The 19098-nt window shown below is 37.6% G+C and overlaps 1 protein-coding gene across 1 annotated transcript; it reads right to left on the bottom strand.

The window, feature by feature from the left end:
- Window positions 1-611: 611 nt before the first annotated feature.
- Window positions 612-6280, bottom strand: LOC137714215 (ammonium transporter 3 member 1-like). Its single transcript, XM_068453484.1, has 3 exons — window positions 5469-6280; window positions 3067-3352; window positions 612-1571 (listed from the first exon to the last, which is right to left on the bottom strand). Exons 1-3 carry the CDS (start codon window positions 6132-6134, stop codon window positions 1051-1053), a joined length of 1473 nt encoding a protein of 490 aa, XP_068309585.1. The 5' UTR covers window positions 6135-6280; the 3' UTR covers window positions 612-1050.
- Window positions 6281-19098: the final 12818 nt, after the last annotated feature.

Here is a 19098-nt window from a genome sequence, read left to right as displayed (position 1 = left end):
ATCAATTCATCTTTCCAATAACATCCATTATTCGATTCGATTTGGAGGCAGTTGTTTCGGAAAATTCACTTTTGTGTGTTCGGAATCGGAAACAAAGTAAAGTTTCCCCAAATTGGCATTTGAAAGAAGATAAATGCTAGTTTATTGACAGTACTAGCTTCAGTTGAACACCTTGTAGTTAGCCACACTTAAAAAGTTTCGATTCGTTTAGGATTATTTATAAGAATATATTTGTTGTAATCCAACTTTTTTCTTCTGACTTTTAGCCAAACAGATCAAGTTGGCAAACCATCATCACCTTCAATTCTCTGTCAGACTCTTATCTCTTACATGAAACGCATAAAACGAATTTGTCGTTGTAACGCTTGATCCTAATTGAAACCCATAGATTGGGCCGTGTCGCTCTATATTGCGCCAAGGCGCCATATTGCCCCATATCGCTATTTCTGCCATGCAAAATCTTGAAAGCTCCCTTGGTCTATAGGAAAACCCTATGCCCAAAATGACAATGAGCCAGAGTTGATTAAAGAGGAAATCTTTTTAGGGAGACTGAATTCGGATCCTAGAATCTTGTGACTAAAATCTTAATGGTTTTCAATTTTTTGATCAAAGCAATGTCATCATTAAGGATGTGAGCCTAATTTCCTCTTTTTTTTATCAACACATAACAAATTTCGTTTCCGAAAGAGGTGGATAATTGTGGCTTGCCACTCGTTGTCCCCCTTAAAAAAAAAAAAAAAATTTCAACACAACAATTGATTTAGTTACATCCATACCATAGGTGATGCCAATGCAAATCGAGAAAGCAATATACAATTACAAACAATTTATGGGGACTGGCTATAGTACTTACAAGTACTTAGTACCATCGTACAAGGGGTGATAAGTTGTGAAACATAATTGTAATTCCCTTCAAAAGAGAGAGAAGATATACATAAGGGAAATGTTCGAAACTATTACAATAATTTAAGAGATGAAAGAGTTTCAAATCACGGATACATGAGTAGAAACTCAACACACCATTCACCAGTATAATGCCCCACATGCAATCTAGACCACCTGAGTGGCACCACTTGATGGATGGTTATGAGGGTGTGACGTATCATCGGAGTAAAGCTCATGCTTAGTAGCATCATACTTCTCACCGTCACCCCACAATGCGTACGCCTCTTCCCCATGCACTGCGTCGTCCCCGATCAGCAATTGTTCCTCCGGCATGCGCAACGGAACTACAAACCTTAAGACGACGCAAATAATGGAGGTGACCACAAGGTTCCATCCAATGACAAACAGCCCTCCTACAATCTGCTTGAGGATTTGCATGCCTCCTCCGTAAACCCCTCCGCGTGAGTTTGTGACCGGTAAAAAGAGTGCACACAGTTGGGGCTCTGCGAAGAGACCCGTTAAGATGCCGCCAAGAAAGCCGGCCACAGCGTGGGTGTGAACTACGCCGAGGGTGTCGTCAACTGCGGATAACATTTTCCACCTCTTGTCTACGATCATCATTGTGAACCATGGCACACTGCCTGACATAATTCCCATCACTATAGCGGCCCATCCTTGAACAAGACCTAATTCCATAGCATATACATGCGACAATTTTCTATCAGTACTCTATGATAAAAAAATAAAATAAGAAAAGAGTATATAAGTCATGGATGCAGGGGGATAACAATCCTAAGGTATGCTTGGACGAGGGACTTCTAAATTCTAAGACATTTAGGCAAAATGAACAAGAAACAAATCACAAACACTTATGTAGAAGGAATTAGAAAATGCATAATATGAGTATTACAAAGGGACCGCCTTCTTTGCCCTTCCAGTTCCTATACACTCCCATCTCTTTCTATTTTGTACAATCACGATTAAGTCACGTCAATATTTTATATTAATTTTTTTTATAGAGATAATAAGACAAAAAACAATAGTGATATAAAATGTTGACGTGGCTTAACCGTGACCGTACAAATAGGAGAGGATGAGAGCGTATGAGAACTCGGAAGGCAGAGAAGTCCGGTCCATTACAAAGACATGTAAGAAGAATTTGTAAATGACTCATTCTAAATAGTCATATGCAAATCCCTCTCATGTACCTATTGTAATGCTCATATGGTGTATTTCTAATTTTTCTATCATCTAATTTTTTGTGATCTATTTTTTCATCACTATACTTATATCTATTAGAATTTGGAACTTCCTCACCAAAACATTGTACATTATAATCATGATTTTCTTTTTCTGTCTTTCCGCACACACTAACGTAATAACTTTTTAATTTAATTACATTGTGGACTCTTGTAAATAGCTCCAAACCCATAGAAGTGCAAAGTATAAATAGGAAATATTTTAGTTTAAATATTAAATTCAAAGAAAACTTTTAATTAAAATATCATATTTTTAGTTTAAGTACAGTTGGAAAAGTCAACCAAAACAATTCTATACATATTACTATAATGCAAAATAATTACAATGATTGCCACTCAATCCTATTACATTTTCCGACTGCTCAAATATTTTTAGCAACTGAACGATCAAATTTTTCAATCTCAAGGTCACGGTCCAAAAATGACTTTAAAAAAAAATTTAAAATGATGAGTTTTCTAATAAGTTATGTAATTTTATTATATATACATGTGAAATACTAATAAATTCACACAACAAACGTAATTGAAGATGAAACAGTTGCACATATTGTTATTTTTTATACCACTATTGCACAATGACTTAAAATTTTCCGCCAATTGGAAATTTTGTCAACACCAATGACGGTGACTTGCAACAATTTCCGTCATTTGTGCTGGTGGCATATGTGCCATGTGCAATGGGGAAAAATGTATATATTCATATGCATAGGTGTTGGTCTACAAATTGTGACGTATATAATCCAAATAGAATGAGTTGGACTTGATAATTTCATTTTTCCTTAAAACCTATACAATGAATTGATATTTAATCTGAATATTTTTTTTAACAAAGGATGTAGGCATGTATGAAATTAGACGAAAAATAAGTGTCAACTTTGCTTAACTTGTTTTTAAGGTGCCTCGCTAGTTATATAAGACATACCTGCACCAGGAGTAATGCAGACGAGGCCAGTGATCATTCCCTGGACAGCTCCGATGACGGAGGGCTTGTCGAAGAAAATGACATCAAGCATAGTCCAGACCAAGAGGCTCGTTGCAGCGCAGATGTTGGTGTTGAGGACGGCCATCGACGAGTCCGTGTTTGCCGCGTACGGATCTCCGCCGTTAAAACCCGCCCATCCCATCCACAGCAACCCGGCTCCTGCCAACACCAGCAGTACATTGTTTGGTGGAAATCTCTCCCTGTCCTTCTTCACTCTTGGTCCTACCTGCATGTCAATTCATACAATACAACCTTATATTGTCAACTCTTACAATACAAACTTACATGTCCGTCCACATCTCACAATACTATATTACACATAAATATAAAAAAATTATGACCACGTCCAGGGTCCACCCTTATAATGCTGGTATTAATCTAAACCCTAATTAAGATTCAAAATTAGCACGCAACATCTTAAGCACAAAGCTTGCAACTACGACATATAATACTAATTCATATAGAAATATTTTCTTTTTGTTTATTTGCAATTAGATGTGTTTTTATTATTTTGATGTCCACGTCCACGGTCCAGCAGGGTTAAGTAATTTTTAATCTAAACCCTAATTAAGATTCAAATACTGACATCCAAGCACAAAGCATGCGGCTACAACTTCAAATTAACGCAGCATGATCTGGCCTTCATTCTTTAAGCTCCTAGTCAAATCAACTTTGTCCTTCCAACACGTTATACCATCCATATAGACAACTGTTTTTTTATGAAGAGAAAGAACAATTTGTATGATGGAGTTTTGAACACATACTCATTAATTCTTTTTTTTTTTTTTTTTTCCATGGTTACAGGAACATAGTTAGAATGGAAAAACTTTTTTGTAATGGAACAGTCTGTATATCTCTAGAGAGTTTGACCCGGGCCATTTTCTTGAAACAGTCTGTATATCTCATCGCCATTAAGATAAACTTGTTGTAATGGAAAAAATGGTTTTATTCTTATTAAGTGCGTAATGATTTTTGAATTTGATGAATTTTTGCAAAGATTAATGAATTAAGAAACAAATATTCAACAGTTGAATTGTCAAAATTCATTATAAATTAGGCCCCATAAGAAATCCCTCAAATAAATTTATTTGCTGAATCCTTCAACGACCCACGTATGTACAGGAGTCTGACATGTGAAATGACAAGCTGTTAATGTGATTACATCAACTATCACTATTAAAATTAATTCTTATTTGAATACAGTGCATAATTGCATGTATGAGAAAGGGAATAAGATTCTCTCTCCCTCCTCTTTCCTTCATCTTTCATTTCCTTCTCTTACATTCTCTTATTTTGTCTTTCTTTTGTTATCTTTACTAATTAATGAAACATTCTTTGTCAACCAAAATATGGTAAAAAGACAAATTAGTTTTCTATCACATAAAAAAAATGATGGGTAATAATATAATTTCACAGGTCCAAATTTTACTTTTTTTATTAAAGCATCACTACAGATGATGTTAAAATACATCTAATATTAAAAAAAAAACAAAAACCTCCCGCTCCCCCATGTTCTCTCTCTCATTCTCATTTAAAAAAATAAACATGTTCATACACATAAAGTGTTTAGACAAATACTAATAAAAAATAATATAAGATATTGATGTAAATTAACTGTGATTGTTCAAATAGAAAGAGAGGAAAAAAAAGAGAAAAAAGAAGAAGAGTGAGAATCCTATTTCATGTCAAAGAACTAGTGTGATTGATAGCTATCTAGTGCAACAAAACCTAAAAGACACCGAACGTCAAATCAAATAATTAATAATTTTTGGAAGATACAAAAAGAAATGAACATTTAAGTTTCAACTCAATCATGCAAATTAAAGAGTAATGTTAAGAAGAATAAAATTTTAAATCAAATAATTTGTCATTAATAGGAGATAAATACGTTAATTAATATTTAAGTAATAATTCAATCATCAATAATTACATCATTTGATTTACAAATTTAATTTAAAATTTTCATCTTCCTAACATTAGTCAAAATTAAAATAAGAAAACAAGTTAAAGGAAAGCCACTAAATGAGATTCTCTTCGGATTCTCTTTGTAAGGATCCTAAAGACCCTTTAATTATATTTATTCATCGTATATCGTGTGATAAAAAATTATTTTAAATGTTATATTTAAAATTAAATACAAATAGTATCCGATAAAAATTAATCACATAATTTATGATTAAAAGATTCCCTATTCGAAAAAGATCCTCGTTCCTTTTTCCTAACTGAGGGAAGGATTAATGGACAAATAATTAATTTAAATAAAGGACAGCTAGACTTTGACTAAATGGGAAGAAATTGGTAAGTTGTGGAAATTTGGTTTTTACAGTATCAAATTAACGTACCCAGTACGCAGTGGTGAAGCCGGCAATCCCGGACGAAAGATGAATGACGTAACCCCCGGAGTAGTCCATGACACCCCATTGGAACAAAAATCCGCCACCCCACAAGCTGAAAGCACCCACCGTGTACGAAAACGTCAGCCACAGAGGCACGAACATCATCCACGCCTTGAAGTTCATCCTCCCAAGCACGGACCCCGCCAGCAGAATCAGTGTGATGGCCGCGAACACACACTGAAACCACACCATCGTAGCCATCGGATACCACGGCTCGACCTCAGCGGTTTCGACGCTGTCGTTGCTGAAGTAGTGGGTGCTGGCGGGGAGAGCTGCCTGGTTGATGAGGAACTTCTGACCCAAAGCCGCGCCAGCTTTGCCCCAGAACGGGAGGAGTTTGTGCCCGAAGGACATCTTGTAGGCCCAGCATACCCAGCAGAGGACCACAGCGGCAAAAGCGTAGAGAGCCATGAAGGCTGAGTTAACCGCCCATTTCTTTTTAACGATGCTGCCGTAGAGGATGACAAGACCCGGCACACTCTGCAGACCAACGAGGGTGGCAGATACCATTTGCCATGCGTTGTCCCCTTTGTTCAACCATACTGGCACTGCCCCCATGCCTCCCTGGTATGCAATCGGCACTGGGTTGTATGGAGGAGGACTAGCCATCATGCACCAACTGGATAAATCGAGACTACTCCAGTATTTTTGTGTGTGGAGACTGAAGGGGTTTCGATTATTCAAGATAACACTACAGCACAAGGAAAAGGCGGTTTATATAAATGTAGATACCGCAGATTCTAGTACAGTTCGACAAATAAAAAGAATAAATAAAACTTGTAGATAAAGAAGTGGAGATGGGGTTATAAATCAATTTCATAATCGGTGGATCATAATGATATGAGGAAAAGTCAGGCAGTGTAATTTCGCACAGAAGTTTAAGGTTCTAATTTAAGATACCAAATAGGACGGTTTTTGTCGTATTATTGGGCCATTTGAATTTCTTTCTTTATTATAAATCAAAATAAATTAAGGACAACTGGTATTGAAGATGCAAGTCGTCCCGTGAATCTTTGCTCAAAAGTAGCAGAATCTCGTCGCCTGTATCATGAGCTGACACCTGAATATTCAATGAGATATCCCCTTTGCTCTCGCTATGTTAGCACAAACTAAGATCGCCTACCATGTTCTCACGTGAAGCATCCTATATGATGCTTCCCATTCTACAATTCTATTTCACATTTTTAAAAGAGCCAATACATTCTTAAAGCAAATAATTAAAGTTTGAAAGAGCTTGAAATTAACTCAATGTATCTACGAAATTTTCTTGATGAACATTATTTGAATTGTCTTGATGAGTAGTTTGATTATGTAAAAATATGACTCCTTGTATTAATTTGTGTAAAGTATTACAATATGTATATATGTGTGTGTGGTTATGTCAATCCCTATTTAGTATTGAAGTAGGAATCTTACACTAATTCTCAAAAATAATAGGTTGTAAGTTTCTCTTCATTTTATTACATCGGCTTTGTAAGGAGCCCTTTATGTCACAAACTATACAACTAATATCTAAAACCATTAACTACATGTTTCCACCTCACTGGACAACATTTCTTGTGAGCAATAATTAACATTGACAATTGCCATGTCCATGTTGACAGACAGCCAGTGGCGGAGCCACTTTAGGACTAGGAGAGTTCCTGGCCTATCCTGGAATTTTTTATTTTGTAGTTTATGTTTGTATGCTTTTAGTTGGATACTTTGTATTCTTCTATTTATGTGTGTTTGCTCTCAGCTAGCTTTATTGTGTTTCTCTATTTAACAAAAAAAAAAAAATTGTTTTTACAAGTATTGTTATGAAACCAAAGACATATATCAACTAGCATTACTTAGTTAGTTCCTTATTTTGCATGATAGAGTGATGTTTTACAGTGAAACCACGCATATTTAGAATAGAGGAAGAATTTGTCTTGAAAGACAATTTTCATAGCTGGTTTTTTGACCCATGGTTATTAATTTTTGTTCAACTTCATTAGGAACTTATAAAGAAGTTCGGTGCTTATGATATAATTATTTCTCAAAAAAAAAAAGTTTGTGACTTTATTACTCTCTTTTGATTAAAATTTTTTATTCCACTACAAAAAAATGAACCTTTTCCCCCGTTAGTTATATTATAATTTTTTTCAGTTTCTTTCATATGGCTTAGAGGCCCTTCTTAGCTTCAATTTCTGGCTCCACCATTGCAGACAACAGCTTCTTTTGTTGACAATAACAGCAGCTCTTGTTGACACTCCCCCTCAAGTTGGTGCATAGATATCATGAATGCCCAACTTGCTTAGCGAGCTGTGAAATACTGTACTTGTGATTGCTTTGGTGAAATGTCTGCTAATTGATCTTCAGATTTTACGAATGGTACTTCAATGAGTCTTGCCTAAGGTTTTTCTTTAATAAAATTTAAATGTCTATCCACCTCCACATGTTTGGTTCGATCATGTTGAACTGGATTGTGAGCAATGTCAATAGTAGCCTTGTTGTCACAATGTAGATGCATAGCATGCTTGGTCCTAAATCCCGAATCTCTCAGTAAGTTCCTTACCCAAAGCAATTCACATACTCCATGTGCCATGCTCCGGTATTCTGCTTCAGGACTTGATCTAGCAACGACCTTTTGTTTCTTACTACGCCAAGAGACTATATTTCCTCCAACAATAACAAAGTATCCTGATGTTGATCATCTGTTAGTTACACCACCAACCCAATCAACATCAATGTAGCCTTCAACGTCTAGATGATCATGTTTTGAAAACATTAATCCCTTCCCAGAAGCTGACTTTAAATATCTCAAGATATAGTTTACAGCATCCATGTATGTTTCACTTGGTGCATGCATAAACTGGCTCACCATGCTAACTGCATATGTTATATCTGGTCTAGTATGTGCAAGATATATTAATTTACCAACAAGTCGTTGATATCTCTCTTTGTTGGTAGGTATATGTGGTTTGATGAACAATACCATGCTCCTACAAATAATTGTGCAAAGCATGATTGACATATTCTCCTCCATTATCAAATCTGAGTGTCTGAACTTTTTTGTCAAACTGAGTTGCAACATATTGATGAAAAATAGTGAACTTGTTAGGAACTTTACTCTTGTGCTTCATTGGAAACACCTAGGTCATTCTAGTACAATCATCTATAAATGTCACAAACCATCCAAAGCCAGAGGTGGTAGGAATTCTGGCAAGACCCTAAACATGATAATGAACAACCATGAATGGCACATAACTTTTATTTAATCTTAATGGATAAGAAACACGATGACTTTTGGTTAAAATGCAAATTTCACAATGAAAATCCAATTCTTTGAATTGGGAAAAAAGTTAAGGAAATAAAAGTTTAAGATAACCCAATGAGGGATGTCCTAATCGCCTGTGCCATAACCAAATCTTCTTCATCTGGGTTGATTCACTCTACTTACATGATGCACTTGACTCAATCTATTGTTGCATTCTTCCTAAGGTTCTAAAAAACGCTAGGCGCTAGTCGGGCAACGGCCTAGCGCCTAACGCCTAGGTGGCCTAGACGGATTTAGGTAAATTTCTTGTATATCTTATAAATAAGTGCATATTGACACTTACAAAAAAATTATACTTGTATGAAATCCATGGATAAGATAATATAAGAATAATAAAATGCAAAAAGAGTATCCAACAAGTCCAAAATTTAAAAACACATTTAGCAGATATGCCATATAACCATAGTGAGGAGTATTGTAGGATGACAAATGTACAACAAGTTCACAATTTAAAACAACATAAAATGGAAAATAGGAGGAAAATAAGAAAATTTAGTAATATAAAAAGGCCACCTAGCCGCCTAGGGCGTTTTTTAGAAAATTGATTCTTCCGTTAAGTCCAAATAATATAGTTTGCCTCTTTTAATACCATAACCAATCACCACCCTGGTGAGCAGATCCTGGAAAAGACAATATAGTGGCAAAAAAGAAACAGAGCTGTTGAGATCTGATGATGTGAGGAAAAGTTTGTCCCACATCGGTGAGGGACATGCCTTGTTATGGGCTTATATGATCTTGTGCTACTCTCCATATTGCTAATTGGTTTTATGGTGGAACCCCAATTTCAATATGGTATCAGAGTATGTTGTCCTACGTGTGAAGCCAAACGGCCACATATGCTTCACATCACCCCGTTGTGTTGTCCACGTGTTAGGCTTGAAAATTCACCATATATGAGGGGGTGTGTTGAGAATGAGTCCCACATTGATGGGAAGAGGGACCTTGCATGGGCTTATAAGAGGTTAAGCTACTCCCCATATTGCTAATTGGTTTTATGGTGGAACCTCAACTTTCTTCATGGTATCAAAGCAGGTTGTCCCTTGTGTGAAAGCCCAAGGGCCACACGTGCTCACACATCCCCAGTTGTTGTCTATGTGTAGGCTTGAATAGCAGCCTCACGTGCGGGAGCGTGTTGAGATTTGATGATGTGAGGAAAAGATTGTCGCACATCGGTGAAGGACATACCTTGCTATGGGCTTAAATGGTATTGAACTACTTCTCATATTGCCAATTGGTTTTACGATGGAATCCAATTTCATCAAGAGCAATTAAAGGAGTTAATAATTTGAGAAACAAATAAAAGATCATAATCTAGGGATGGTACAACTAAGACATGAACAAGATTGAGTGAGGAAGTTAGTGAAAGAGAGTCGTCTCCGGTAACCGGAGAGATTAAACCAATGGCATTGGTAATAAACGTCTGGTTGCTTGTTTTTAATGAGTGAAGAATGTTAGCATCAGACATCATGTGATCTATGGCACCTATATCAATAATCCACGATCTATTAAAAGTATTACCGGATGTAGAATTAGATATACCTGAGGTGTTCAAGGCTTTTGGGACATGGCTAGGTGAGCTAACATCCTGAGAAGACTCAGAGGTAGTGAATGATGCTCTGCTGGATTCCTTCTTTCGTCCTTTGTGAACCCACCCTTCTGGATAGCCAATAATCTCATAATAGCCTTGAATAGTATGATTTTTCAGTCCGCATTTGGTGCACTGCATAGGTGGTCGATTACGAAATCGATCAGCTGTTGATGAGTTTATTTTCTGAAGTTGAGGTCCTTGTGGAGATCGAGAATTTGTGGTAAAGAGCACGGTAGCTTCAGGCATGATGGCACTTTCTGACATGGTTCTTTGTCGGTTGATTTCACGTTTGACATGAGAGTAGGCTCCTTCAAGACCAGGTTTGGGCTCCATCCTCAAAATCTCACCACAAATTTGATCAAACTTGCTACCTAATCCTGCAAGAAAAATATAGACTCGAAGTTGCTCAATTTCTTGTTGCCTTGATGAGATATCATCTGGGTCCTTCATGTTTGTGGGACTAAGTTGATCAAGTTCTTGAAAATCTCGGTGAGATTGATGTAATAGCAAGCAATAGGAGCTCCATTTTGCTTCATGGTTGTTGAGTGTTTTTATGTATATTTCATATCTGAAACCATTACACAATGCAACATATATGGGAGAACCGAAAGCAACAAAATGATGACCTCCAACATAATGATGACCTCCAACATAATGATGACACATCCAATCCCACTAATCTTAATCTATTATCTATATGGGAGAACCGAAAGCAACAAAATGATGACCTTCAACATAATGATGACCTCCAACATAATGATGACACATCCAATACTCCCCCTCAAGCTGGATCCAAAAGCTTGATAGATCCAAGCTTGCCAAGAAGAAGCTGAAACTGATGAGAGGCCAATGATTTTGTGAATAGGTCCGTAAGTTGATCCGAGCTCCTTACAAAATGCGTTTGGATAACCTGAGATTGAACTTGTGTACGAACATAGTGACAATCGACTTCAATGTGCTTGGTTCTCTCATGAAAAACTGGGTTGGAAGCAATGTGCATTGCAGCCTGATTGTCACAGAAAAGGGACATGGATTGATGATTGAAAACACCTAAGTCACACAGTAAACCTTTGAGCCAGATTAGTTCACACGCAGTAGATGCCATTGCCCGATATTCTGCCTCAGCACTGGATCTTGCAACGACAGTTTGTTTTTTGCTTTTCCATGATACAAGGTTGCCTCCCACAAACGTGCAAAATCCCGTTGTAGACTTACGATCAATGGAATTGCCAGCCCAATCTGCATCACAATAACCTGTAATCTGAGTGCTTGCATTTTTCTTCATGATTATACCACGTCCCACAGAACCTTTTAGATACCGAAGTATCCTTTTGACTAGGTTAAAGTGCTCCATCGTGGGAGAGTGCATAAATTGGCTAACAATACTGACAGCATAGGTAATGTCGGGCCTTGTGATGGTCAGGTATATCAACTTACCAACCAACCGCTGATAATAACTTATGTTTGGAAGAGATTGACCCTCTAAGCTGACTTTAAGTTTAATGTCAAGAGGTGTAGGGACCGGTTTAGCATCACTCATGTTTGCTTCCTTAAGGAGATCCAGAACATATTTGCGCTGGTTAAGGAAGAAGCCCTTGTGAGATGTAGCCATTTCGATGCCAAGGAAGTATCTCAGAACACCAAGATCTTTTATTGCAAAGCGTTGCTGAAGGGAGTGCTTGAGTTCTTTGATTTCTTCAGGGTTATCTCCGGTGATAATCAAGTCATCAACATACACAAGAACAACCAATGTACCAGCGGTGCCTGAGCGTACAAATAAAGAGGAGTCCGCATTGCTTCTTCCAAAACCAACACTGATAAGGACTGAACTGAGCTTAGCATACCAGGCTCTCGGTGATTGTTTAAAACCATAAATTGATTTGTGCAGTTTACACACAACATCCTGTTTATGACTTTGAGAGTGACCCGGTGGTAATCTTATGTAGACGTCTTCTTCAAGCTCACCATGTAAGAAGGCGTTTTTTACATCCATTTGATACATAGGCCATCCTTTGTTGACAGCCACAGACAAGAGTACGCGCACTGTGTTCATCTTTGCAACGGGGGCAAAGGTTTCCTTGTAATCCACATCAAATGTTTGAGTGAAGCCACGGGCCACTAATCGTGCCTTGTGTCTTTCAATAGACCCATCCGAGTTGAATTTAATCTTGTATATCCACCTGCAGCCTACTATCTTCTTTCCTTTGGGCAGTGGCACAATGCTCCAGGTTTTATGTTGATCTAGTGCATGCAGTTCATCCTGCATTGCTTGCTGCCACACTTGGAATTGGTTAGCTTCTTGAAATGATTGAGGCTCTTCATGCGCAAATATATTACTCAAATAGGCAGTGTAATTATGTGACAACTTTTGATAAGAACAGTAGTTGGATAAGGGGTGATTGAGCTTGTACGTAACAAAGTCTTGCAGTCTTGCTGGTGGGTGCCTCTCACGAGTTGGATTTCGTCGAGGTATGGTAGGAAGAGACTATTCTGAAGGTTCTTCAGGACCAATACTACGTAGAGTTTCATCTTCTACAGGCATGTTGCTGTCGTCATATGAATCCGGTTGATTTGGAGCCACAAGATCCATTGTGTGAGTTTGATCACCCGCATTGTTGAGTATCTCAGTCCTTGGCAGTGGAAACATGTCCAAGATAATCTCCCCCTGACTTGTACTATCCAGAGACTTACTGTAATAAGAGTTAGTTTCATGAAATTGAACATCCTTTGAAACAATTAATCTCTTAAGTTGTGGATTATAACACTTATACCCTTTTTGTGTGGATGAGTAGCCAAGGAAAATGCATTTAGTTGCCCTAGGATCAAGTTTGTCTCGATGTAATGATTGAACATGAACAAAACAGATGCATCCAAAGACTTTAAGGTGAGACAAGTCCACCTTTCTGTTCTTGACTATCTCCATTGGGGATTTGAACCCCAAAACCCTACTAGGTAATCTGTTGATCAGGTAAGCTGCTGTCATGACGCTTTGAGACCAAAAACGTTTTGGTACATTCATTTGTAACATCAATGCCCTAGTTTTTTCAAGGAGATCTCGGTTTTTTCTCTCGGCAACACCATTTTGTTGGGGTGTGCCAACACAGCTAGTTTGATGTATGATGCCATTGTTGCTCAAATATTGAGTCATGACTTGGGACATGTATTCTGTGCCATTATCAGACCTTAGGGTTTTGATTTGAGAAGAAAAATGATTTTTGACAAGGTTGTGAAAGTCCTTAAACACTTCCATCACCTCATTTTTTGATTTTAACAAATATAACCAGGTGGCTCTTGAATAATCATCAACAAAAGTTATGAAATATTTATAACCATCAAAAGATTCATTTGTTGGTCCCCATATATCAGAGTGTACAAGCTCAAAAAGATGAGAAACTCTAGACATCGAAGACCCTAGAGGTAGTCTTGTTGCCTTTGACAAATGACAAGTTTCACAGTGGGTTGATTCTTTGCCTAAGTCAGGAAATAAGGTGGATAAGATAGGTTGAGATGGATGAGCTAGTCGTTGGTGCCATAAGGTGGAAGCTTGAATGGAGGTATGTATGGACTTTGACTTGGCATGGAACCCACAGGAAGAGCTTTTTGATATGTAATAGAGACCATCAAGGTAAAACCCCTCACCAATCGTCCTCTTGGTTATACAATCCTGAAAAATGACAGTTTTTGGTGAAAAAATGGCCAAACAATTTAAGGAATTTGTGATTCTTCCCACTGAGAGAAGTTGAAATGGAAATGATGGGACATATAGGGCCATAGACTCTATTTGATCAGATATCAGGTGGATTTTTCCCTTTCCTACAATCCTAGCACCTTCACCATTAGCAACAGATACATGTGAAGGATTATGTAGTTTCTCAAATCTATGTAACTTTGACATTTGATTAGTCATATGGTCTGTGGCACCAGAATCTACAACCCAAAAATCATGTAACTCATTTATTTTAAGAGCAGTTTGGAAAGCAGTTACGATACCTTTCAAGTCTGTCTGAGGTACATAATCAGCATCAGCTAAAAAACCTGCAAATTTGCCCATCAATGCAGTAGTACTTCCATCTTCATGATCAACCGATCCATCCTCTTTTCCCTTCTTTTTTTGGAGATACGCTGCGAACTCATTTAAAAGGATGGCAGGATTTGCAGTGAACTGTTGATAGGTATCAACATTGTTGATAGATGAAGATGTTGCAGTGTTGGCACGAGGGTGTGCTCGACTTGTCTTTGGTGCGGATTTATCCTTCATGAAGTCAGGTTTGAGTTCTGGATGTAGGATCCAGCACTTGTCTCTCACATGCCCGATGTTGTCACAATGTAGGCACTTTAAATGAGGGTTTTTTCCTTTATATCTTTTTTCATTTGTCAGGTAAGCCCTAGCTTCTGTCACGTTGGTTTTTATACCATTGTTCATGACTTTTCTCCTTACTTCCTCACGTTGGATAGTTGCACAGATACTAGTGAAGGATGGTAGCTCCGAGTTCATGAGAATGTGACTTCTCAAATCCTCATATTCTGAGCTCAAGCTAGACAATAATTGAAAATTTTTATCTTCTTCAGTTCTTTTAAGGAGCACAGAGAGATCAGTTGTGTGAGGTCTGTACACATCTAACTCATTCCACATGCTTCTCAAAGAACCAAGATGTTGAACAAAGCTTTTACCTTCTTGCTGTATGTTGGAGATATCCTTCTTGAGTTGAAAGATGCGAGCTGCATTGTTTTGATTTCCATACATCTCCTTCACGGTGGTCCAAAGGATGAGAGACGACTCGGAATAGCTGAAGATTTCAGCAATATTCCTTTCCATAGAATTTAACAACCATGACATGACCAGTTGATCTTTACATAGCCACCCTCCATATTCTGGAGAAGAAGCATCTGGTGCAGGTTGACTGCCATTGATGAAACCGAGTTTGGATCTTCCACCGAGAGCAAGACTAACAGCCCTTGCCCATGGCAAATAATTAAACTCATTCAATAATACTGAACTGAGTCGTTGGTTTGGATTGATATCCATTTCAGAAGCGCTTCCAGATGAAGAAGCAATGATACTTCCATCTGCCATTGTTTTTGAAAAATAAACACAGCAGATTCGATATACAGAACTGGCTCAGGATGATGCCCGCTCTGATACCATGTTGAGTGTTTTTATGTATATTTCATATCTGAAACCATTACACAATGCAACATATATGGGAGAACCGAAAGCAACAAAATGATGACCTCCAACATAATGATGACACATCCAATCCCACTAATCTTAATCTATTATCTATATGGGAGAACCGAAAGCAACAAAATGATGACCTTCAACATAATGATGACCTCCAACATAATGATGACACATCCAATAATGGTAAATGACCTTTTATGAAGATCATAAATTTTGGCTTCATCAGAGCCATTTGAGCAAGTCTTTTTTATGGCATCTCATGAAAAATTTTTAGTTGTGACGGGAATACGGATGGTACACCATGTGTTTTTATGTAAGTGGTGGAAAATTTTAATTTTTAAATTATTAATTTTTTAACACATATAACTCATCATTTATATAAGAACACGTGATGTACCACCTCGTGTGACGGTCACATTAAAATATCTCTCGGCATCCCATACTTACGTGGCGGTGTCATAATGGATGAACCGCTTCATCTGATTGAGTGTCATAGCATCAAATAACCAACTTTTGACTTGGCAATTTTCAGCTCGCCACTTGTTATACAGTGGGTCTGTTACTGCAGGGTGTTTGGTATCACCGCAAAGATGCCCATATTTTTCTCGACCAGCAATTTTCATCTCTATGACTTGATGCCATAGAGAATAGTCGTCATCATCAAGTTTAATTCCTGCAGAGAAATTGGAATTATCACTTTGAATGGTGACAACTTGTGTGGTGGAGTTTGATTCACCTAGTGTGAAGGACTGATTTGGTGGGTTTGATACTTCATCATCACTAGCCATTGTGTAGGCTTAGGATCAGTGAAGTTGAAATAACAGATAAAACTGATATGAGAAAAATGAAGAATAACTTGCTTATGATGGTGATCGAGATATGACTATGGCGGAAGCTTTTTCTGGTTTTGAGGTTAGGGTCAGTCATGATCGACTGCTCTGATACCATCTCAGAAATAATGGGTTGTTAGTTTGTTTTCATTTTATTACATTGGCTCCGTAAGGAGCTCTTTATATTACAACCTACACATTTAATATCTGAAATCATTAACTACATGTTCCCACCTCACTTGACAGCATTTATGTGAATAGTAATTAACATTGACAATTGCCATGTCCATGTTGACAGACATCAGTTTTTTCTGTTGACAATAGCAGCTCTAGCAGCTCTTGTTGACACTAATTACAATTAAAAATTACATTCCTATAAAACAAACCATAATTACAGAGAAGATTTTGAATTATTTAATTTTTATTTAACACACACAACTTGATCAGACAGGTGTAACAAAATTCATCATGCCGAGGCTGATTGATGGAAGAAATATAACAAATTCACCATGACGAGGTTGATTGGTGGAAGAAATATAATTAACTCGATGACTGCCATAAGAAAGTTAAGGTTCCATCGTAAAATTAATTAGCAATATGAAAAGTAGCCCAATTACTTATAAGCACATTCAAAGTCCCTTGTTTCTTCGATACAGAATTCATACTCTGAACACGTCATCTCACATGTGAAGAGTTTTCAATCCTAACACGTGGACAACACAAACAGAATAACGTGGAGCTCGTATGAATGTTGGGCTTCACACGAGAGATAACTTGTTTTATAACCATGTAGAAATATGACTCTTTATGAATTTTGGTAAAGTATTACCATATATAGGAATCTCTACTTAAGTAGGAATCATACATTAATTACAATTACAAATTGGATTACTATAATACAAACAATGATTGCGAAGAAGATTCCGAATCAATTAACTTTAGTTTAAAAGATTACATCGAGTAATTAATATAGAGTACAAGTTCAATACAGCGTATTCAAATTTATAAAGGAAAACTACTGAAAATGACTTGAAAACTTTAAATATTAGTGAAAATTTATCTAATAATTTTATTTAATGGTGAGAACAAAATTCAATACTAAACCAGTCTAATTAAAATAGTCCCAACACTAAGTTCCCAATTTTACCTTGACGGCAAACTTTTGTCCGATTAATATCCCTCTTCATTTATGCATTTCTCTGTTATTCTGTCTCCTCCATTTCTTACGAAACAATAAGGAAACTGAAATCCCGCCGGCCCTCCCCTTCCTCTCGTCGACTAAGGATCAAGGTGGAGATTCTGATTCTTCTTATTCTTAGTTAATCTATCAGTAAATAGAAGTTTGTTTCGACCGTTGATTTTAGCAGCAGCTACTAGTTGGGCGTCATGGGCAAGCTAAGCTGGGATTCGATGAGATCGATGGTGATAGGGCTGATAACTGACGGGGACTTAGAGATCAACCATCGCATCTTAGCCACGACGAAGAGATACGTTAGCTACGGTGATGAAAATTAGAGAAAATAATAATTTTCAAAAATTCAGATTCTAGAAAACGTGGTTGTAAAGGGTATTTGCTGGATGTGACTTTTGGAAAGCATATTTATGTTGCATACCAGCTTGTAAGTTCATCTCCAACTGAGGGCTGGCTAGAAGCCAGAGGACTCGTTTTAGCCTTTTGGCCCTCAGGATATTAATATTTTAATGAACAGTATAGGATCATATTTGCCTCCATCTCCAACCAAGGGCTAAATGGCCATAGGGCTCGTTTTAGTCCTGTCACAAAAAACCGTCTCCAACCAAGGGCCAAAGGGTCAAACGTAATTTATTATTTAAAAACTACAACTTAAATTCAAATCCAACGGCTAAGTGACGTCAGCTAGCTGTTGGATTTGAATATTTTTTCTATAAATAGGGTGGATACCGGGTTATAATTCACACAACTTTGAATTCAATCTATTTCAATCTCTTTCAATTCAAGTTTGTAATGAATTCCAACTGGGGGTCCTCATCTAATTCCAAATTGGAAGAAAAATGGGCGCAAATGAGACAAGAAGATGAGGAGTCTGATGAAGAAGTTCAAATAAAGCGCAACAAACAAAACAGAGCAGCAGCCATGGCTGCGGTCATGGTGTGTCAGCCAACTGAAGAACAACCTCAATGGGGTGGCTTTGTTGTTGGTCGCTCTTACAAACCACGAAACAGAGCGATCACGCATGCCAATATGATGAACAACTACTTGAACCCCAACTCGGTGTACACATAAAAGGATTTCAGACGTCGCTTCCGGATGAGGCGTCATGTCTTTGAGCGTTTACTTCGTGATGTCCAGCAGGTCAATCCATACTTTCGACAGAAGCAGGACAGAGCAAGCCGCCCTGATTTCTCACCTCATCAGAAGGTTACTGTTGCATTCTGAATGATGGCCTATGGCTCCCCAGCTGATTCGATGGATGAAACCCATGGTATGTCTGAGTCTACATGCCTTGATACTCTTGAACAATTATGTGACACAATTGTTCAGGTTTACAAAGACGAGTACCTTTGCGAGCCAAATCAAGAAGATCTAAATCGGCTCATTCGCAAAGCTGAAGACAGTGAGTTTTCAGGCATGATAAGGTCATTAGACTGCATGTATTAGGATTGGAAGAATTGTCCCACCGAATCACAATGAGGCT

The sequence above is a fragment of the Pyrus communis genome, chromosome 1 (assembly GCF_963583255.1).
Source record: "Pyrus communis chromosome 1, drPyrComm1.1, whole genome shotgun sequence".
Lineage (NCBI taxonomy): Eukaryota > Viridiplantae > Streptophyta > Magnoliopsida > Rosales > Rosaceae > Pyrus > Pyrus communis.
This window is presented reverse-complemented; position numbering and strand designations above follow the sequence as displayed.